Source organism: Artemia franciscana, chromosome 3 (genome assembly GCF_032884065.1).
Source record: "Artemia franciscana chromosome 3, ASM3288406v1, whole genome shotgun sequence".
Classification (NCBI taxonomy): domain Eukaryota; kingdom Metazoa; phylum Arthropoda; class Branchiopoda; order Anostraca; family Artemiidae; genus Artemia; species Artemia franciscana.
In genome coordinates, this window is record NC_088865.1 from 43,401,419 (window position 1) to 43,425,570 (window position 24,152).

At 34.1% G+C, this 24,152-nt stretch overlaps 1 protein-coding gene across 2 annotated transcripts in view; it reads right to left on the reverse strand.

Moving 5' to 3' along the window:
• Positions 1–24,152, reverse strand: part of LOC136025295 (xylosyltransferase oxt-like) — a 141,409-nt gene that overhangs the window by 18,501 nt on the left and 98,756 nt on the right. For both annotated transcript variants that reach the window (XM_065701185.1, XM_065701186.1), the window contains exons 11-12: positions 23,924–24,117; positions 13,950–14,066 (exon numbers count right to left, since the gene is read on the reverse strand). In XM_065701185.1, the coding sequence (XP_065557257.1) occupies positions 13,950–14,066; positions 23,924–24,117 (311 nt within the window). The remainder of the gene's footprint in view (positions 1–13,949; positions 14,067–23,923; positions 24,118–24,152) is intronic.

Here is a 24,152-nt window from a genome sequence, read left to right on the forward strand (position 1 = left end):
CGATTTCTTGCACCTTCAAGAATCGACTTTTTGCTTTCGAAAGAATATACCTGAATTAGTGAGCTTTGATTTCGCTTTGAAAACAGTATGCGTCATATCTTTAGTCACAAATTTAACGAGAACTGGCGCAATGGGTGATGGTGTCTAGTTATTTGACGTTGCGTTCGGTAGTCTGAATGTCTGAATGTCTAGTTATTTGACGTTCATAGAGAACGTCTGTTCTCTATGAACATTAACACTCATTGTCCAGCACGGCAGTGCCCAAGTTAGTTCCGGGGGCCTGTTTACCTCCCAAAAAAACACAAAAAAATCAAGTAGACACTCCAGTTCATAATCATCCAACTTCTCCTGCATAGTAGCTATCCGAACCTCTAACTCAATCTGGTGTTTCAGAGAGGAAAACAATTTTTTCAATTTTCTAAAATTTTTCGTTGTATTCCAGCGTGAACGAATCATATATTTCAGGAACAATCAACTCAGAGTTCGTAGTAGCTAATTGCGCTGAGCCTCCTGCACATCTGACGGAATCCACTTTTTCTTGAACTTTTTACTATATATCTTTAACTAGGCCATCTTTAAGCTTTGATAGTTTGATCTTGTGCTAAAATTAGCGGATTTCGGACTGAAGACTTTTCTATCAAAGCTATAGCTGTTGGATCAGCGTCAAGGCCTTTTGCAGTTTTCTTTTTCAAAAACTGACGGTAAATATAAGGAGAAGATTCCTACTCGCGGAAAGCATGATTAACGCCCTTCGCTGTTTTTTTTAAAGCTTCCGAATAATTGTCATTATACGAAAGAAGATTCGCTTTTAACACATTTTGAAAGTCATGGGGATACATGGCAAAATACAATGAATTTCGGCATAGATTCTTCTTAGCTAGTAATGCTAACAATCCGAATTGGTCAAAGGGGATATCTCTTGAACTGTGCTAACGCCAAATCCCCCTTTTGAAACTGTACCAGGATGAAAATAAGGATCCAACAAAACGAAAATTTAATTATCTTTAGTGGACAGGGCCACGTTATGCGGAGGCAGACACCCTTATGGATGGGAACCTCGTGATACATGGGAGCCTGTCAATTTTTCCCACCGTGTTCTGACATCCCAAACTACTGCTATTCAAATTACCCAGCTCAAATTTATATTCAAAAATCACAGTTGCTCTTACGACGTCAGCAGCTAACAAACAGTACACAGCAGAGATGTTCATTCAACGGGAAATAAAATGCTACTGAAAAAGGCTAAGGGTATTAAGGTAAGATTTTTAGGGTGTGTTGATATAAATCAAAACATGTTACGTGCATTGAAGTTGTCAAAATGCCTTATCTCAGGAGCTTGTTAGGGTTCGAACTAAGTTCGAACTTCACGGCATAATGGGATGACCTGTTGAAAAAAGGCAGCAAGTGCGCGCTGCTACTATTACTGCTACGACTGCTACTACTACTACTACTGGTACTACTGCTATAACAAGATCATTCTTGATCTTGGTTATTCTTGATCTTGATCTTTTTTGATACTGTGAAAAATAATATATTGCTCAAAATAAAGAATATTTTCAGTAAAATGTAAATTAAGTTTTAGTCAAACAGTTCGTGGCAACGAACTGTAGTAAGGAGCGACCCTGCTCAATAGTAACCGAAACTCTAAAAAATTGAAATTTGATACCATTAGTTACATCAAAAGAATTGCACTTTAATGCTGATTTTAAATATATAAGTTTCATCAAGATTAGTCTTACCCATCAAAAGTTACGAGCCTGAGAAAATTTTCGTCATTTTAGAAAATAGGGTGAAACACACCCTACAAGTGATACAATCTTAACGAAAATCACACCATTAGATTCAACGTATTGGAGAACCCTATTGTAGAAGTTTCAAGCTCCTATCTACAAAAACGTGGAATTTCGCATTTTTTGCCAGAAGACAGATCAAGGATGCGTGTTTATTTGTTTTTTTGTTGTTTTTTTCCCAGGGGTGATCGTATCGACTAATTGGGCCTAAATGTCGCAAAAGGGCTCATTCTAACGGAAATTAAAAGTCCTAGTGCGCTTTTTATGTGACCGAAAAAACTGGAGGGCATCTAGGCCCAATCCCACGCTAATTTTTTTCCCAAAGTCACCGGATCACAATTCTAAGATAGCCATTTTATTCACCATAGTCGAAAAACCTAATAACTATGTCTTTGGGGACGACTTACTCCCCCACAGTCCCCGTGGGAGGGGATGCAAGTTAAAAACTTTGACCTATGTTTACACATAGTAATGGTTATTGGTAAGTGTACAGACGTTTTCATGGGGATTTTTTTTGGAGGGGGAGAGGTTGGAGTGGGGGGGGGGTTACGTGGGAGGATCTTTCCATGGAGGAATTGGTCATGGGGGAAAAGAATTTCAATGAAGGGGGCGCAGGATTTTCTAGCATTATTAAAAAAAACAACGAAAAAATAAATATGAAAAGTTTTTTCAACTGAAAGTAAGGAGCAGCATTAAAACTTAAAACGAACGAACATAGATTATTACGCATATGAGGGGTTTATCTCCTCGTAATACCTCGCTCTTTACGGTAAAGTATTTTTAGTAATTTCAACCATTTATTCTACGGCCTTTGTGATTCAAGGGTCATTCTTAAGAGATTGGGATAAAATTTAAGCTTTAGTGTAAAGAGCGAGGTATTGACGAGAGGTCGAACCCCTCATATACGCAATAAAAACATATGAATATAGAATTTAGTTACGTATGTTAATTCGTAAGTTACGTATATTTCTTACTAATGAAAACATGGATAAAAAATTAAAAGCTATAGTTGCCTTTTTAAGTGACCAAAAAATTGGAGTGCAACTACGCCTCCTCCCTCACTCTTTTTTCTCAAAATCTTCCGATTAAAACTATGAGAAAGCCAGAAAGATCAAAACATGCATTAAATCAAAAACGTCCAGAAAATGAAAAAAAAAACAAGTTTTTTTAACTGAAAGTAAGGAGCGATATTAAATCTTAAAACGAATAAAAATTACTTCGTATATGAAAGGGGCTTTTCCTCCTCAACGCCCCGCTCTTTACACTAAAGTTTTTTACTGTTTTAAAAAGTAGAGTTAAGAGAAAGAGTCAAACTTTAGCGTAAAGAGCGGGGGGAGTTGGCGGGGGAAACCGACATCTTGGAAAACGCTTACAGTGGAGAGATAGGGATGAAACTTGGTGGGTAGAATAAGCAAATGTCGTAGATACGTAATTGGCGTAATCGGACTGGATCCGCTCTCTTTGGGGGAATAAGGGGGGACCCAGTGCTTTGGCGAGTTTGCTACTTCTGGACGTGCTAGGACGATGAAAATTGGTACACGTGTCAGGGACCTGCAAAAATTGACTGAATAAAGTCGTTTTCCCCGATATTTGGGGGGCTGAAGGGAGAGGAAAAATTAGAAAAAATGAGGTATTTTTAACTTACGAGTGGGTGATCAGATCTTAATGAATATTGATGTTTAGAAGGACCTCGTGTCTCAGAGCTCTTATTTCAAATCCCAACCGGCATTAAGCCTCTGACCTTCCTTTTAAGTCAAACTATTGATTTTAAGACTTTTGTTAGAGCTCATGACATATGAGCTCTTAGCTCTCGGCTCTTCCGGCCTCGTCATAAGTGCCATATAAGCTCCTAGCTCTTGTTCTGTTTTATTTCCCCAGTACTGATAGGGCACTAGACTATAATAGAGAGCTGTTTAATGTTATCGGGGATCTATTATTCATGTTTAAACGCTTTTTATATGTTTTTCATTGCATTACCATCATAGAATGACTTATGGCACCAAAATCCAACTTCCTGGAAAGTAAATGCTAGAAACCATAGAGGGACTACCGCTGAAATCCCCAGGGTTGAAAATCCTCATGCAGGTTTTTAAATTCCTCTTCTAGAATACTCCCCTACCCAGTCAGCTTTGCGAGTGGAAAGCAAAAAAAGAAATCTGAAAAAAAACTAGCAATCCATTGCGCTAGCCGGTCATTAGAACCTATTAGGAACACTGGAAAGGATAGCCTTTCAATCTTCTTGGAATTACTATTTATTTCCCCCACCCAAAAAATGTGTGCATTAACTGGTGACTGGTTTGATGTTACAAAACATACTTCACACAAAATTTTTAAATTAAAATGCAATTGATTCACTATTCAAACCAGCTTGCAACCAAAGTAATCGCTCCTGTCACAAGTGTCTTTCAGAATTTTTCTCAACAGAATTTTGAGCATGTAAAGTATTGGTTTCTTCCCAATACCTTTCAATTTTCTTCAAATTATATCTGACTTTTAGTGTATTCCTAGACAGGAGGCTACACCCTATTCAAATTTAAAATCCAAACAGATTAAAAGCTATTTCTAATCTTAAAGCTGATGCCCAAATTCAACGAAACTTCCTCATCCTCATTCGCTCGTTGAAAAAAAAATGATTTAATATTTGACCAAGTAAATAAATCAAAATCTATTCATTTAAATGGAAACTGCATAAGGTCCTACTTGAATGGAGCAATTATTAACTTTGTCATGCACAAAAACCTTCCTGAAAAACCTTTCATACACGCAAGCACCCCCCTGAAAGAGAAGGGTTTTGTTGGCTGTTAGTGAGAGAAATTAGTTGCAATGGCAGCTCTGCTGGATCTTTTTTTGTGGTCCAAATTAGTTTAGCTTTAAGACATATATGTTCACGTAGAAATCTATTAATGTTTAAGTTTAAAATGACTGATGAACTTACAATGGCAAAAGCCGATAAAGATGCTCAAAGAGTCTATGCCAAAAAACTTGCTGCTGATAGAGAAAGTCAGAAAAGAAAGCGTGCCGAGGAATCAAAAGAACAGCAAGGAAACAGGCTTGAGGCTAAAGAACGCAAAACCGCGCAGTTAGATGAAGATCCACCTGGACAGCGAGAGTCAAAACATATCAAAACTGAAAATGATAGCGATGATGATTGGGTTTGGGATTTTGACTTGGATAAGGTCATCAATGCCTACCAGATTTTAGTTAAAAAAACAAAGGTTCGGCGATATGTATTTCATAGTGAAGCTGAAAATTAAAGAAGAAAAAGAAAACTGAAAAAAGAAAAAATGTAAAAAACTAAAAAATACTAAAAAGAAAAAACACTCAAAGAGAAATACAGACCGGGACACAAATGACGACCGGGACAGAGGGAATATAAATAACGACCGGGCCACTCAAAGAGAAATTACAGACTGGGATACCGGGACACAAATGACGACCGGGACACAGGGAATATAAATGACGACCAGGACACAGGTATTTAAGAATATCGTTCAAAGACAAATTTTTAATTGTAAGAAGACCGTTGAAAGAGAAATTTCTAAATGTAAAATGACTGAAGAACCTACAATGGCAACACTCGAGGAAGCTGCTCAAAACGAATGTATTCAAGCCGAAGTAGCTGAGTTGGTAAAGCGTTATTTTTCAGGTTCTAGGTCCGAGAGGCTCCAGGTTTGAACCTTGGCTTTAGCATTAATACAAAAGAAGAAAAAAACTAAAAAAGGTAAAAACTACAAAAAAACTAATATGGCACGTAACGACTTACGCGCGCGGGGGGGCCCAACTAGGTGTTGGGGTGGCGCGAAGCGCCACCCCAACAGCTAGTAGGGAATATAAATGACGACCGGGACACTCAAAGAGAAAGCGACCGGAACACAGGGAATGTTCGATTAGCAATCACCATCAACAAAGCACCGGGACACAAATGACGACCGGGACACAGGGAGTATAAATGACGACCAGGACATACGTAAAAAAAAACTAAAAAAACATAAAAAAAAGGTTAAAACTAAAAAAAAAACTAAAAAGAAAAAAACTAAAAACTAATAAAAAAACTAAAAAAGCTAAAAAACTAAAAAACTAAAAAAGAAAAAAAAATAAAAAAAGGGAAAAAAATGAAAAATAAAGGAGAAAAACAAAACTAAAAAAATAAAAATAAAAAAAAAACTAAAAAGAAAAAAAGGGGAAAAATACAAAAATTTATTTCATCTTATACCATTTAAAAAACGAATGTATATACAGACCGGGACACCGGGATACAAATGACGACCGGGACACAGGGAATATAAATGACGACCGGGACACAGAGACACAACTACAACGGGGACGCCGGGGGCACAGGGGGATATGTAAATGACGACGGGGACACAGGGAATGTTCGATTAGCAATCACCATCAACAAAGCTCAAGGGCAATCATTAGAATCATGAGGTATAACTAAAAAACTAAAAAAAAGGTAAAAAACTAAAAACTAAAATAAAGACCAATTCAAAAACGAATGTATATACAGATCGGGACACCGGGACACAAATGACGACCGGGACACAGGGAATATAAATCACGACCGGGACACAGGGACACAACTACAACGGGGACGCGGGGGGCACAAGGGGATATATAAATGACGACAGCGACACAGGGAATGGTCGATTATCAATCACCATCAACAAAGCTCAAGGGCAATCATTAGAATCATGAGGTATAGATCTGAATACGGATTGTTTTCCCATGGACCATTATATGTTGCATGTTCAAGAGTCGGTAAACCTGACAATCTATTTATATGCACAGACAATGGGACAGCAAAGAATGTTGTATATTCGCAAGTTTTATGTAGTTAAAAACATATATATATATATATATATATATATATATATATATATATATATATATATATATATATATATATATATATATATATATATATATATATATATATATATATATATATATATATATAAATAAGTTGTCTGTGTGTGGATCTGTGGATGGATCAGGTGACGTCATGTTTGTCCGCATATGACGTCTGAATTATTTCACACTAATACAAAAGAAGAAAAAAACCAAAATAGGTAAAAACTACAAAAAAAACTAAAAAGAAAAAAAACTAAAAAAGCTAAAAAACTAAAAAAAACTAAAAAAAGGTAAAAATCTAATAACTAAAAAAAAACTGAAAAAAATAAAAAAAGGCAAAAACTACAAAAAAAATAAAAACTAATAAAAAAACTAAAAAAGCTAAAAAACTAAAAAAACTAAAAAAAACTAAAAAAAGGTAGAAAACTAAAAAAAACTAAAAACTAAAAAAGAAAAAAACTAAAAAAAAGGAAAAAACTGAAAAATAAAAGAGAAAAAGAAAACTAAAAAAATATGAATAAATATATACTGTGGATCTGTGGATCAGGTGACGTCATGTTTGTCCGCATATGACGTCTGAATTATTTCACACTAATACAAAAGAAGAAAAAAACCAAAAAAGGTAAAAACTACAAAAAAAACTAAAAAGAAAAAAAACTAAAAAAGCTAAAAAACTAAAAAAAACTAAAAAAAGGTAAAAATCTAATAACTAAAAAAAAAACTGAAAAAAATAAAAAAAGGCAAAAACTACAAAAAAAATAAAAACTAATAAAAAAACTAAAAAAGCTAAATCTATATATATAAAAATAAGTTGTCTGTGGATCTGTGGATCGTGGATCAGGTGACGTCATGTTTGTCCGCATATGACGTCTGAATTATTTCACACTAATACAAAAGAAGAAAAAAACCAAAAAAGGTAAAAACTACAAAAAAAACTAAAAAGAAAAAAAAACTAAAAAAGCTAAAAAACTAAAAAAAACTAAAAAAAGGTAAAAATCTAATAACTAAAAAAAAACCGAAAAAAAATAAAAAAAGGCAAAAACTACAAAAAAAATAAAAACTAATAAAAAAACTAAAAAAGCTAAAAAACTAAAAAAACTAAAAAAAACTAAAAAAAGGTAAAAAACTAAAAAAAACTAAAAACTAAAAAAGAAAAAAACTAAAAAAAGGAAAAAACTGAAAAATAAAAGAGAAAAAGAAAACTAAAAAAATATGAATAAATATATATAAAAATAAGTTGTTTGTGGGTTATGTCTGTCTGTCTGTCTGTCGAGTGACGTCGTGTTTGTCCGCATATGACGTCTGAATTATTTCACACTAATACAAAAGAAGAAAAAAAACTAAAAAAGGTAAAAACTACAAAAAAAACTAAAAAGAAAAAAAACTAAAAAAGCTAAAAAACTAAAAAAAACTAAAAAAAGGTAAAAAACTAAAAACTAAAAAAAACTGAAAAAACTAAAAAAAAGCAAAAACTAAAAAAAAAAAAACTAAAAAAAGGTAAAAAACAAAAAAAACTAAAAACTAAAAAAGAAAAAACTAAAAAAAGGAAAAAACTGAAAAATAAGAGAAAAAGAAAACTAAAAAAATATTAATAAATATAAAAAATAAATATAAATATAATATAAATTAGCAATCAACAAAGCACCGAGACACAAATGACGACCGGGACACAGGGAGTATAAATGACGACCAGGACATAAGTAAAAAAAAAACTAAAAAAACTAAAAAAGACCGGGACACCGGGACACAAGGAATATAAATGACGCCCGGGACACTCAAAGAGAAATCACAGACTGGAACACCGGGACACAAATGACCACCGGGACACAGGGAATATAAATGACGACCGGGACACAGGGACATAACTACAAAGGGGACGCCGGGGTGCACAGGGGGATATATAAATGACGATGGCGACTCAGGGAATGGTCGATTAGCAATCACCATCAACAAAGCTCAAGGGCAATCATTAGAATCATGAGGTATAGATCTGAATACGGATTGTTTTCCCATGGACCATTATATGTTGCATGTTCAAGAGTCGGTAAACCTGAAAATCTATTTATATGCACAGACAATGGGACAGCAAAGAATGTTGTATATTCGCAAGTTTTACGTAGTTAAAAACATATATATATATATATATATATATATATATATATATATATATATATATATATATATATATATATATATATATATATATATATATATATATATATATATATATATATATATATATATATATATATATATATATATATATATATATATATATATATATATATATATATATATATATATATATATATATATATATATATATATATATATATATATATCTATATTCACAGGTGGGACATAGGGACACAACTACAATGGCGCGTAACTAATATGGCGCGTAACGACTTACGCGCGCGGGGGGGCTTGGGGGGGGGGCGCGAAGCGCCCCCACCAACTAGGTGTTGGGGTGGCGCGAAGCGCCACCCCAACAGCTAGTATATATATATATATATATATATATATATATATATATATATATATATATATATATATATATATATATATATATATATATATATATATATATATATATATATATATATATATATATATCACAGGTGGGACATAGGGACACAACTACAATGGCGCGTAACTAATATGGCGCGTAACGACTTACGCACGCGGGGGGGCTTGGGGGGTGCGAAGCGCCCCCACCAACTAGGTGGGTAATACAAGATAGCAACTCTGAACGAAGCCAGAAGCTTATTTCGAGCTTCTAATTAGTTCTAGATCAAATATATTCTTAGGCCTTTGGTGGAGTTCAGTGAATCAAGCCTTAATTTAAATACGGGTGAGTTACATAAGCGTTAAGTCAGAATACGGCTGATTTATAAGGGGGTCCACGTGGGTTGAGTTGCACAGGGGTCTAGTTACAAGAGTGTTTATTTAAATAGGACTAAGTTGCACGTGGCTTCAGTTCAATGGGGTTCAGGCACGAGGGCTCAGTTAAACGGAGCTGAGTGGCGCTAAATCTCAGTTACGTGGGTTCAGTTACACGCACACCTCTTTTATGCAATGAATGATGTCATTGAAACACTACCATGTGTTTGTTGCTTTTTAAATGTATTTGAACGTGACGCCAATAACATGAAAAATGTTTTTTTTTGTTTGTCAAATAAATGTTAAAAAGTAAACTCAACCGAAGGGTGCACGTACTGCCCATGACCCAACAAAATATTGTCATACCCAACCGGTGGGAAATGTGCCGTAAGCTACAAGTCACGACTGTAGAATGTCATGAGAAGACAAATATAAAGCAATCAAGGATTTCACCTGGGTCACACCTTGGGGATACACCTGGGTCACACCACTGTCAACCTTGGGGATAAAATCAGACATATTAAATTAAAACTCTGTCAGTATTTGAAACCACCCGTTGAAATTATTTAATAAGTTTTTATAAGGTAATTTTTATGCTATGACAGACAAGTATTGAATTTAGTTTCCAAACTCCTGTTTATAGTAATTTATGCTCGTTTTAATTTTTTTCTCTCTAAAGTACCTATCTGCTAAGTTTTTATTAATGTTTCTCGCATGTGTTAGCTAATAACAATTTAATTGCAATAACAGTTCCAGTAATAACTCATTACTAAACAAACCATTTAAAAATAAAGGAGTTCCTTCTTAACTATTTTGACAAAATTCTCGTACTATTTACTATCCATGCATATAATTGAAGCTTTGAACAACACTACAATAAGAAGTAATTGAAGATAGAAAATAATTATTCTTTTACTTAAAATAAAGATTAAAAATATTAATATTGTCACCCTTGCGCTGGTGTAGGGGAGACGACCAGGCTTTCTAATCCGGAGTACTCATTTTCAAACCCTCACAGCGCAAGGGAACTATTATACGAGTCTTTGATGCAACAATTTTTTATTTCAATAAATGAAATTTTATATTTAATTTGAAAGTTTTATAGTGTCTAGTGACATTGAATATCTAATAGCATTCAAATTTTCAATTTTTAATAATATTATGACTAATATTTCAAAGAATGATTTTTGCCCTTTACTTAAAAGGGTCCTTGCTATTACAGACGAAGAACAGTTGTGGTGGTCACGCTTTTTCAATTAAATATCCCCTCATAGTATATTTGCTCTAGTTTATACAAGTTGCAATTATATGCAATTAATTTATACAAGTGTAATTTATACAATTTTTTTTTTCAATTAATTTTCAATGAAAATACCAAAAACATGTATTATACCAAAACAGGCATTTTTAAAATCTGGGACCCCAGCCCCAAATTGTTTCTGCTCTTTTTTATAATTAATCCCTAACTCCCATTTTTCCCATTTTTATCTGTATAAATCAGCTTTCATAAATTATTGGGCTATTTTGTTGGCATTTCCCGTTATTATTTTCATACTCCACTAATCCTTAAACCGTTCCAGCCGTTCTTTTTAAATTTTCTGCATTAATATGCAAACCTGTTAACAAGTCGAGGTCTACTCCATTTAAAATTAAAATACTAAAATGCTGTGTGTTTTCAGAAGTCAGTCTGAACTTCTTGCATAAGGGGATACCCCATTTGTAAAGATCTACATTCAGTATATTAGCTAAAGGTTTCAATTTGTAATAGAGCATGTTAAAATCATTGGATTTAAATAGAGTAAGCTCAAAATCATGACAAAAGATTTTGCTGAGGCTCTGAGAAACAAAGTTAGACTAAAGGATTTGTTACTTTAACAAGTCCTTATCATTCCTTAACATGATTAAATAAAAAAAAAAGTTTTTTTTTTCAAATCAAACAGTTCGTGGTAACGAACTGTAGTAAGGAGCGACCCGGCTCAATAGTAACCAAAACTCTAAAAAATGGAATTTTGATACCAATAGCTACATCAAAAGAATCGCATTTTAATGCTGGTTTTAAATATATAAGTTTCATCAAGTTTAGTCTTACCCATCAAAAGTTACGAGCCTGAGAAAATTTGCGTTATTTTAGAAAATAGGGGGAAATGCCCCCTAAAAGTCATAGAATCTTAACGAAAATCACACCATCAGATTCAGCGTATCAGAGAACCCTACTGTAGAAGTTTCGAGCTCCTATCTACAAAAATGTGGAATTTTGCATTTTTTGCCAGAAGGCAGATCACGGATGCGTGTTTATTTGTTTTTTTGTTTTTTTTGTTTTTTTCCCAGGGGTGATCGTATCGACCCAGTTGTCCTAGAATGTTGCAAGAGGGCTCATTCTAACGGAAATGAAAAGTTCTAGTGCCCTTTTTAAGTGACCAAAAAAATTGGAGGGCACCTAGGCCCCCTCCCACGCTAATTATTTTCCCAAAGTCAACGGATCAAAATTCTGAGATAGCCATTTTATTCAGCGTAGTCGAAAAACCTTATAACTATGTCTTTGGGGACGACTTACTCCCCCACAGTCCCCGTGGGAGGGGCAACACGTTACAAACTTTGACCTGTGCTTACATATAGTAATGGTTATTGGGAAGTATACAGGCGTTTTCAGGAGGATTTTTTTGGTTTGGGGGAGGGGTTGAGAAGAGGGGGATATGCTGGGGGAACTTTCCTTCGAGAATTTGTAATGGGAGAAGAAAATTTCCATGAAGGGAGAGCAGGATTTACTAGCATTATTTAAAAAAAAACAATTAAAAAATAAAAGTGAAAAAGCTTTTTCAGCTGGAAGTAAGGAACAGCAATAAAACTTAAAACAAACAGAAATTATTACCCATATGAGGGGCTCACCTCCTTCTAATACCTCGCTCTTTACGCTAAAGTATTTTCGGTAATTTCAATTACCGAAATAATACTTATTCTACGGCTTTTGTGATTCAGGGGGTCATTCTTAATGAATTGGGATAAAATTTAAGCTTTAGTGTAAAGAGCGAGGTACTGACGATGGGGCGAATCCCCTCATATATGTAATAAAAACATGAGAATACAAAAGTTCTTTACGTAAGCTAATTTATAAGTTACGTAAATCTTTTACCAATAAAAAGATTCGTAAAAAATTAAAAGTTCTAGTTGCCTTTTTAATTAACCAAAAAATCGGGGGGCAACTAGGCTTCGTCCCCCGCTCTTTTTTTCTCAAAATCATTCGATCAAAATTATGAGAAAGCCATTGAGCCAAAAAAAAAAAATGCAAATTTCGTTTTGATTATTCCTCTGCGGAGAGCCAAAATCAAAACATGCATTGATTCAAAAACGTTCAGAAATTAAATAAAAAAAAAACAAGTTTTTTCAACTGAAAGTAAGGAGTGACATCAAAACTTAAAACGCACAGAAATTACTTCGTATATGAAAGAGGGTGCTTCCTCATCAACGCCCCGCTCTTTACGCTAAAGTTTTTTACTGTTTTAGAAAGAAGAATTGAGAGAAAGAGTCAAACTTTAGCGTAAAGAGCGGGGCGTTGATGAGGAAGCAGCCTCTTTCATATACGAAGTAATTTCTGTGCGTTTTAAGTTTTGATGTCACTCCTTACTTTCAGTTGAAAAAACTTGTTTTTTTTATTTAATGAAAGTAAGGAGCGACATTGAATAAAACGAACAGAAATTATTCCGTATATGAAAGAGTTTGTCCCATCCTTGACACCTCGCTCTATACGCTAAAGTTTGACTCTTTCTCACAGCTCTACTTTTTAAAACAATAAAAAAAAAATAGCGTAAAGAGTGAGGCGTCGAGGAGGGGACAACGCCTTTCATATACGGAATAATTTCTGTTCGCTTTAAATTTAATGTCGCTCCTTACTTTCAGTTGAAAAAACTTGTTTTTTTTATTTAATCTTTAAAAGGCACCGGGGGCTTCTTGTCTTTGTGTTAGATCTTGCTCTTTTTTGGTTTTACTTAATTATGTATTGTAATTTCTGAGCATTTTGGGTTTTCTTTAGTTATTAACTAATAACTATATGGTAGTTTTATGCAGGTAAAATCATTTGAATTCGTTTATGATCCTCTTCGGTTTAACGTAGTTCTTTACTTTTCTTTAACAAACTTCTTTAGTGGATTACTTTTTTAACAAATCAATAGATAAACACGATTCGAAAGGAATAGAAAAAAGAAGAATAATCTGATAAAAAATAATGAAAACAAGTCCTCCTGTAGCTGAATAAATGAGTCTTAAGACGAAAAGGATATAAAACAAATAATGAAGTCGAACTTGAAACACAAAGAAATTACCACAAAAGGAATAGAGCTACAACCCCTATATATAATAAAATGTAATATCTTTTGAATATTTTCTTCTTTGTGATTGTAACTCTGAAGAACGAAAAACAGAATTATTTACCTTTAGACGACCTTGTTTCAATCTTCTCATATCAGGTCGGATCATCTGTCTTCTTGGCACCATATCGACTTCATAAACGAGTGAGGGGTTTTTAATCCGGTATTTGATAAGTGATCCCTGAGAAGCACAATTATCATAGTTACTAAATGCAAGTATGACAACTACGATTTTTATCAAAATGGAATTATCCTGTATGAACGTTTATATACATATATATATATATATATATATATATATATATATATATATATATATATATATATATATATATATATATATATATATATATATATATATATATATATATATATAGTATATATACTATATACTATGTGCATATAGTATAGTAAAGTTTCGTTTTTTTATTTAATCAAGAACTTGTGTGGGATCCTATAATACATAAGTGCCAATTTTGAACCAGAATTTTTTTTTTTTTGGATTATCACATATATTGAATGAGATCAGTTATCCAGTCTCGCTGAATATGTTTGAATACTTCTTGATTGTTTAAGCAAGTTTTTGGTGTCCGGTTTGACATGATTCAAAATTTTTGAAATAATGCCTTTTCTGCCCAAAAGGCCGAGCTTGTTTTTTGAATGTGTGTGCTCTTGCTAAGCAAAATTAGTATAAATACGTTCCATTGCATATAGTATAATATATTATATGTATATAGTATTAAATAATTTTTTTTAACTGCAAGTACGGAGCGACACTAAAACTTAAAACAAACAGAAATTATTACGCATATGAAAGGGGTTGTCCCCTCCTCAATGCCTCGCTCTTTACGCTAAAGTTTTACTCTTCCTCAGAACTTTACTTTTTAAAACAATAAAAACCTTTAGCGTAAAAAGCGAGGCATTGAGGAGGAGACAACCCCTTTCATATAAGGAATAATTTCTGTTTGTTTCAAGTTTTAATTGCGCTCCTTACTTGCAGTTAAAAACAAGACTTGTTTTATTTAATTTCTGAAAGTTTTTGAATTAATACATGCTTTGATTTTGGCTCACCGCACATGAATAATTAAAACGAAATTTTATATTACTTTTTCTTCGGTTAAATGGCTTTCTCATAGCTTTGATCGCAAGATTTTAATAAGAAAAATAGGTGGGGGAGGAGTTCTAATTTCTCTCCAGTTTTTGGTTACCTAAAAAGGCAACTAGAACTTTAATCTTTTTGCGAACTTTTTTATGAGTAATAAATATACGTAATTTACGAATTAACTTACGTAACGTACTTCTATATTTGTATATTTTTATTACGGATATGAGGCGGTTTATCCCCTAGTCAATACCTTGCTCTTTACATTAAAGTTTCACTTTTTTCCCAATTCTTAAAGAATGATCCCTGAATTACAAAGGCCATAGAATAAACAGTTGAAATTATTAAAAATACTGGAGCATAAAAAGCGATGTATTGAGGAGGATACGAACCCCCCTAATATACGTATTAATTTTGTTTGTTTAAAGTTTTAATTCTGATCCTTAATTCCAATTGAAAAAACTTTTTTTATTTATTTTCTCATGATTTTTTTTTTAATTTTGCTAGAAAATCCTGCACCCCCTTCATGGAAATTGTCTTCCCGCATGATAAATTCATCATTGAAAATACCCTCCTACGTAACCCCCTTCCCCCCAACGTGAAAAAGTCCCCCTGAAAATGTCTGTACACTTGCCATTAACCATTACTATATGTAAACAATGATTAAAGTTTGTAACTTGCAGTGCCTCCCCCTGGGACTGTGGGGAATTAAACCGTCCCCAAAGGCATAGTTATTAGGTTTCTTGACTATGTTGAACGAAATGGATACCTCAAAATTTTTATCTGGTGACTTTGGGAAAAATTTGCTTGGGGAAGGGCCTAGTTGCCCTCCAATTTCTTGGGTTACTTAAAAAGGGCACTAGAACTTTTAAATTTTGTTAGAATGAGCCTTTGACATTACAGGGCCACCGAGTCTACACGATCCCACTTGGGACAAAAAAAAAACAACAACAACAAAAACAAAACAAATAAACACGCATCCGTGATCTTTCGTCTGGAAAAAAATACAAAATTCCACATTTTGCAGATTGGAGCTTGAAAACTCTACAGTAGAGTTCTCTTGATACGCTGAATCTTAAGGTGTGATTTTCATTAAGATTCTTTGACTTTTAGGGGGTGTCTCCTCTATTTTATTAAATAAGACAAATTTTGTCAGGCTCCTAACTTTTGATGAGTAAGACTAAACTCGATGAAACTTACACATTTAAAATCAGCATAAAAATACAATTCTTTTGATGTAACTTTTGGTATCGAAATTCCGTTTTTTAGAGTTTCTGTCACTAATGAGCAGGGTTGCTCCTTACTACAGTTCGTTACCACGAACTATTTGAACTCTTTCTCTCAACTCTATTTTTTAAAACAGTAAAACAAACTTTAGCGTAAAGAATGGGGCGTTGAAGAGGGAACAGGCCCTTTCATATACGGAGTAATTTCTGTTCGTTTTAAGTTTTAATGTCGCTCCTTACTTTCAGCTAATAAAACTTTTTTTTATTTATTTTGTGAACGTTTTTGAATTAATGTATGTTTTGATTTTAGCTCTCCGTACATGAATAATTAAAGCGAATTTGTATATTAATTTTTTTTTTTTGGCTAAATGGCTTTCTTATAGTTTTGATCGGACGATTTTGAGAAAAAGGAGCGGGAGAGGAGGCCTAGCTACCCTCCAATTTTTTGGCTACTTAAAAAGGTGACTAGAAATTTTAATTTTTTACGAACAATTTTATTAGTAAAAATATACGTAACTTATGAATTGACTTACGTAACGAGCTTATTTATTCGTATGTAATTACTGCGTATACGATTGGGTTCGCCCCCTCGTCAATACCTCGCTCTTTACACTAAATTATAAATTTTGTCCCAACCCCTTAAAAATGACCCCTGAATCGCAAAGGTCATAGAATGAATAGTTGAAATTACTAAAATATCTTAGCGTAAAGAGTGAGGCATTAGGAGGAGGTGAACCCCCATATGTGTAATGATTTCTGTTCGTTTTAAGTTTTAATACTACTCCTTACTTTCAGTCGAAAAAACGTTTTCATATTTATTTTTTTATTTTTATTTTAAAATGCTAGAAAATCCTGCAACCCCTTCATGGAAATTCCCTTCCGCCATGACAAATTACTCCAAGGAAAGTTTCCCCCCATTGGTCCCCACTGGTCAAAGTTTGTAGCTTGCAGCCCCTCCCACGGGGGCTGTGGGGGAGTGTGACGTCCACAAAGACATGGTTATTAGGTTTTCGACTATGCTGAATAAAATGGCTTTCTCAGAATTTTGATCCGGTGGCTTTGGGAAAAATAAGCATGGGAGGGGGCCTAAGTGCCCTCCAATTTTTTTGTTCACTTAAAAAGGGCACTAGAACTTTTAATTTCCATCAAAATGAGCCCTCTCGCAACGTTCTAGGACCACTGGGTCGATACGATCACTCCTGAAAAAAAACGCATCCGTGATCTGTCTTGTGGCAAAAAATTCAAAATTCCTCGTTTTTGTAGATAGGGGATTGAAACTTCTATTGTAGGGTTCTCTGATACACTGAATCTGATGGTGTGATTTTAGTTAAGATTCTATGACTTTTAAGGGGTGATTCCCCCCTATTTTCTAAAATAAGGCAAATTTTTCCAGGCTCGTATCTTTTGATTGGTAAAACTAAACTTGATGAAACTTATATATTTAAAATCAGCCTTAAAATGCGGTTCTTTTGATGCAAATATTGATATCAAAATTCTGTTTTTTAGAGTCTCGGTTACTATTGAGCCGGGTCGCTCCTTACTACAGTTCGTTATCACGAACTGTTTGATCTAAGTAAAACCGGTTTCTCTGACCGTGGATGGAATTGGTTTAAAATAATATCTGACCATGGATTTTAAAATGAAATTTAGGGATTTCCAAAGAATAGGCAATTGGACTTTTCCAGGATAAGGAGGTGTTGCCCAAAACAACGGTACAGCTTGCCATCATTCGAAATCATATCAAGTGGAGTACATGTGGCGGACGGCAAAAGGCAGAGCTCCTTTCAACGCGATTCTTAATGACATTTGAAATAAAAAAACAAGTTTTTTGAAATGAAACTAAGGAGCAACATTAAAACTTAAAACGAACAGAAATTACTCCGTATGTGAAAGGGGCTTTTCCTCCTCGACGCCCCGCTCTTTACGCTAAAGTTTTTTATTGTTTTCAAAAGTAGAGTTGCGAGAAAGAATCAAACTTTAGCGCAAGGAGCGGGGTGTCGAGGAGGAAAAACCCCTTTCATATACGGAGTAATTTCTGTTCGTTTTAAGTTTTAATGTCGCTCTTTACTTTCATTTCAAAAAACTTGTTTTTTTTATTTCATTTCTGAAAGTTTTGAATTAATGCATGTCTGATTTTGGCTCTCCGTACATAAATTATTAAAATGAAATTTGCATATTAATTCTTTTTTTTGGCTAAATGGCTTTCTCTTAGCTTTGATCAGACGATTTTGAGAAATAAGGGGTGGGGAAGGAGGCCTAGTTGCCCTCCAATTTTTCGGTTACTTAGAAAGGAAACTAGAACTTTTAAATTTTAATGAACGTTAATTAACTTACAACGTTGTTAACTTAACAACACTTTGTTAACTTAACGTTAACAACGTTATTAACTTACGTTAACAACTTAAGAATTAACTTACGTAACAAACTTTTATATTCTTATATTTTTGATTATATATATGAGGGGGTTTGTCCCCTCGTTAATACCTCACTCTTTACACTAAATCTTAAGTTTTGTCCCAATTCTTTAAGAATGACCCTTAAATCGGAAAGGCCGTAGAATAAATAATTGAAATTACTAAAAATAATTTAGCATAAAGAGCGAAGTATTTATCTCCTCCTAAATACCTCGCTCTTTATGCTAAAGTATTTTTAGAACCCCTCATATGCGTAATAATCTCTGTTCGTTTTAAGTTTTAACGCTTCTCCTTACTTTCAATTGAAAAAACTTTTTCATGTTTATATTTTCATTGTTTTTTTAATAGTGATGCTAGAAAATCCTGCGCCCTTTTCATTGAATTTCTCTTCCCCCATGAAATATTCCTCCAAGGAAAGATCCTCCCATATAGCCCCCTCCCCCGAACCCCACACCCAAATCAAAAAAAAACCCCTGAAAACGTCGGTACACTTCCAAATAACCATTACTGTATGTAAACATTGGTCAAAGTTTGTAACTTGCAGCCCCTTCCCCAGGGACTCTGGGGAGGGGGGGGGGTTAAGTCATCCCCAAAGACATAGTTATTATGGTTTTTGACTATGAGGAACAAAATGGCTATCTAAAAATTTGATCCGTTGACTTTGGGAAAAAAATGAGCGTGGGAGGGGGCCTAGTTGCCCTCCAATTTTTTTGTCACTTAAAAAGGCCCTAGAACTTTTCATTTCAGTTAGAATGAGGCTTCTTTCAACACTCTAGGACCACTTGGTCAATACAATGGCCCCTGGGAAAAACAAACAAACATACACGCACCAGTGACACTCCGAAAAGCAGATGAAAATTTACTAGATGTTTTCCAGAGAAAATGCCTACGGATTGTTCTGGGTACCCGGCTGACTGACCGTATTTCAAACAGTAGGTTGTACGAAAAGTGTGGTTCAATCCCGCTTTCTGGGGCTATAATGAAAGAAAGGTTGAGATGGCTAGGCCACGTTCTACGGATGAAGGATGACAGATTACCGAAGATTGTCCTTTTTGGCCAACCGTCTGGGGCTACACGGAAAGCAGGTCGTCCTTGTCTGGGTTGGGAGGATGTCATAAATAAGGATTTAAAGGAAATGGGAACTTCCCGGGAGGGTGTAAAGAGGGAGGCTTTAAATAGATTAGGTTGGAGGAGGAGCGTGCGTAGCTGTGTTGGCCTCAGGCGGCTTGGTGCTGCAGTGAGTTATTAGTAGTAGTAGTAGTAGTAGATTTTTGATCTTATGACTTTCAGGGGGTGTTTTCCCCTATTTTCCAAAATACAGCAAATTTTCTCAGGCTCGTAACTTTTGATGATAAAGACTAAATTTGATGGAACTTAAATATTTAAAATCAGCATAAAAATCCGATTCTTTTGATATATCTTTTAGCATCAAAATTCCGTTATTTAGAGTTTCGTTTACTATTGAGCCGGGTCGCTCCTTACTACAGTTCGTTACCACGAACTGTTTGATCTGTGCCTTCTGGGCGGCCTAATTTCCATAATTTTCTTCTTAGTTTCCATAATTTTGTTAATAAAGCATTATATTCTCATTATATTTTGATATATTTCATTAGGTTTAACCTAACTTCACTTCTTGAGTGGGGTCGCTATAGTACATAAGTACCTCAAAATCTAACGCCACTCTCACTGAATAAATACGGCGGTTTTTCCATTGAAAAGGCAGCGTCTACAACGTATGATCTACGGACTTATCTAACAGTTAGGAGTCATTGAATATTTCAAACCAGGATCAACTGTGCTTTCAATTCAATGTTTCTTTCTTTTTTTTTACAATTCCTTAATATGAATTTTTCGTGTAGTCGATTAATCCATCTTTTTGTCCAATTGACTTAGGACAGCCTTGTAGGTCTATCTTTAATGTGCGTCTAAGGTGAGACCCAATTCAACCATTTAATCAGAGGGCCAAGAAACGGAGATCAGCACCGCCGGTAGGGACTGTAAAGTCTAATGCCGTATCCTTTACTTTACCTTTACAATTGTCATAGCTATTATACTTTATTATAGTGCAAACAGTTTTTTTGCATACAAATGACTTTTTTATTTTTTTTTTTTATGGCAGGAGCTGTGCATTTTTCAAATTGTAATGCAAAGTGTAGCATCTATTGCATAGTGTTTGGCCTTCATTTGCGATGCCAACTTAGTAGCCCCGAGCCTTAAAGCATAAAGGCAGTGAAAACGAAATCTTCCTGTTGAATTCAATTTTTATAAAATATACCAACCATATGCATTTTTTGCTACTAGCGGTTACTAGGCCTGTATTAAAAAGTTAAAATATTTGAGTTCTGACGGACAGAAAACATTAAATTTAACAAATTATTCTTGTTTATTTATTTTTACAGTTCAAGGTGTCAACACTAAGGCAAATGTGGTACTACCCTTGAAACTAAATACTCTCGTAAGAATCAACAGAAAAAACTTAAAAATCACGCTTTTTGGGTGTTAGTATATGTAAGATGGGTCAAGGGCGGGGAAAACATTGTAAAAATACGTCTATTCATATTTCCTTGGAACTTTGATATTAACAAACCTTAGACCATTACATAAGTGAAATAATTAAAACATGTCAGCTAAACTGATGTATTTTATGATTGTTGGTGAGTCATGTGATACTTTTAAAGAAGACTGGGGCAAATTGCAGAGTTTTTGTTCACCCCAAATCCTTATTTTTTTTATTCAGATTTTACTTTTCAATACATTCAAACTTAACTATTAAAGAGGACAGCCGAACTGCCAAAGCAAACTGTCAAATTTCGAAACCAATGCGGTTGATTTCTAAAAATTAGTTCATACTTTGGTAAATAGACAAACTTAACAAAAACATTTCGTTTGAATGACCTAGGGAAAAATTAAATAGCAAATATTTTATTGAAACCCATTTAGCAGTGAAATAATAATTAAGAATACATTAAAAAAAAATTAGCAGCATGTCAAATTTAAGCTTGAGAGGGCATACTGCAAAAAAAAAAATAGAAAAAAAATAGTAGTAATAAGATAGAATTAGATAGATGGACATAACTTTTATTTTTAATTTTATTTACTTTTACTTTTACTTTTTGAACTGAATATATACAACTAGGTAATAAAATACAAAAGAAACGTAAATAAAAGAAAAATAGTAAATAATAGAAAAGTAATAGTAAATAAATAGAACTGAATATATATAACTAAGTTCTCTCTTTGAAAACTCACAAATCAACAAATTATTTTGTTTTATCATAAAACTGTATCTCTAAGAATGTTATCCCATACTTAAAAAGAGACGATTAGAAAATCCTACCTTTAAGCCTAAACCTACAGAGAGAAACAAAAACTCTTGCACATGCTACTGCTAATACTACTTCTAACAGTTCATCGCAACTCAAAGCTACCTGAGGCCAGCACAGCTACCCACGCCCCGCCTCCGCCCCAATCTATTCAACACTTCCCTCTTGACAGCCCCCATGAAGTTCCCATTCCTGTTAAATCCTCGTTTGCGACATCCTCCCAACCAAACCATGGACGATCTGCTTTCCTTTTAGCCTTAGACGACTGGCCAAAAAGAACAATCTTTGGCAATCTGTTATTGACCATGCGTAGATCGTGCCCTAGCCATATCAACCTTTCGCTCATTATAGCCTTAGAAACCGGGATTGACCTACACTGTTCGTATAGCCCACTTTTAGAAATACGGTTAGTCAGTTGGCTACCCAAAACAATCCGTAGGCAATTTTCTCTAGAAAACATCTAGCAAACCTTCCTCTGTTTTTCGGAGCGCCCATGCTTCAGAAACGATATTTGAACAGCGTCATCACTGTAACTTCCAATATTCTAATCATGGTTTGCAGACTTATCTTCCTATTCTTCCAAACTTGTTTCAGCTGTGACAAAATACCCTGGACCTAGGCTATTTTACTTTCAAGGTCTTCAAGGCACCCATCATCTTTACTAATAATTCTACCAAGGTAAGTGAAGTTGTGCCACATAATCAATCTTTTCGTTAGCCAACGTCACCTTTTCATCTTTACTTATTCCTAGCCTTAGTGACTTAGTCTCCTTAACATTAATTTTCAAACCTCTTGTAGATCATAATATAAATGATAATAATAGCCTATCATATAAATCATTGAACGTTGTGTTTTGTTGTGGTAAATCTATCTTATAAAATTCAACCATATAATAGAAACAATAATTCTTTTATGGTCTCTATACATCCATGAATGTGCACAGAGAAATATTGGAATTAAACGAAAAGAAAACTGCAAAATAATACTCCAAAATAAAACTACAAAATAAAACTTCTGAGGAAAGGGACGATAGCTCACTGGAAACTACTTAAAACTATAAATTACTTTTTTGAAGAAAAGGACGATAATAAATAGCTTACAATGCTTATTATAGTTTATGAATAGATAATAAATAGCTTATAATAGCTTGAAAATTAATAACTAATAAATACTCATAATGTATAGCTCAGTTTTGTTAAGGCTATGGCTACAAAACTATTTATATATCAACAAGACGGTTAAGGGGAAAATCGACTTGATTTTCAATCTAGAGAAAATCGATTTGATTTTCTCTAGATTGTCAAAGAAATCAATCGTATTGTTGATACTATTTTGAAGTTCTATCAAACTTTCCAGATTTTAGGATAATGTACCCTATTTCTGAGCCTTAGTGGGATTCCAAGAAAACATTTACAAAACCAGAAAAAGCACAAACGGATACAATTTCCATCACTTTTACTTAAAATTTTCATAAATTAAACAACGCAAAATACATGGAGCAGAAGCATTTGAATTATAAATTTTAGCAAGAGTCTGTTTATTAAAACTATCTTTCACCCTGACTAGCAGGCTATAAGCTTTTCTGAAGTTTTTCCAATACAGGCGATAATACCAACTCGCTCTTAGCTTTAAGTGTCAATGGATACTTTATTACAAATTTTCTATGATGCCACCATAATTGAATGACATTGAAACCATGATTTCAACCAATCGTAGATGGGATTTAATATATTCATTGTTTTCTGCATGTATACTAAATTGTCCAAAAACTACAAAATACCATCAGCATACGATAATGGCCACCTATCACATATGTGGCTGGGTACCGTGTGGCTGCTTTAATTGCGTTGCTCTATTTCAAAGCTATTTCAAATTCGAAGAGTCTCTTTCCATAAATGGAAAGAAACACTTGGAAAATTCCTTCTATAAATACAACATTTTAGATAACCATTATAGCTTCTGGAAGAACCCACCTCATATCTATCATCGTGGTAAAAAGTGTTAATTTCCTCTAAACCAATGACTTTCGTGTTTTGTTGTATGAAATCTATCTTCTTCTGACCGACCATATATGAAAAAAGATATTTAGAGAATTGTACCATTGAAGGATTACTGTCATATTGATGGTGGTATATACACTCCCAAAAGCTGTCAAGTGCAGGAGTATCTGAAATAAAAAGTATCTTTAAGGGATTGCTTCTA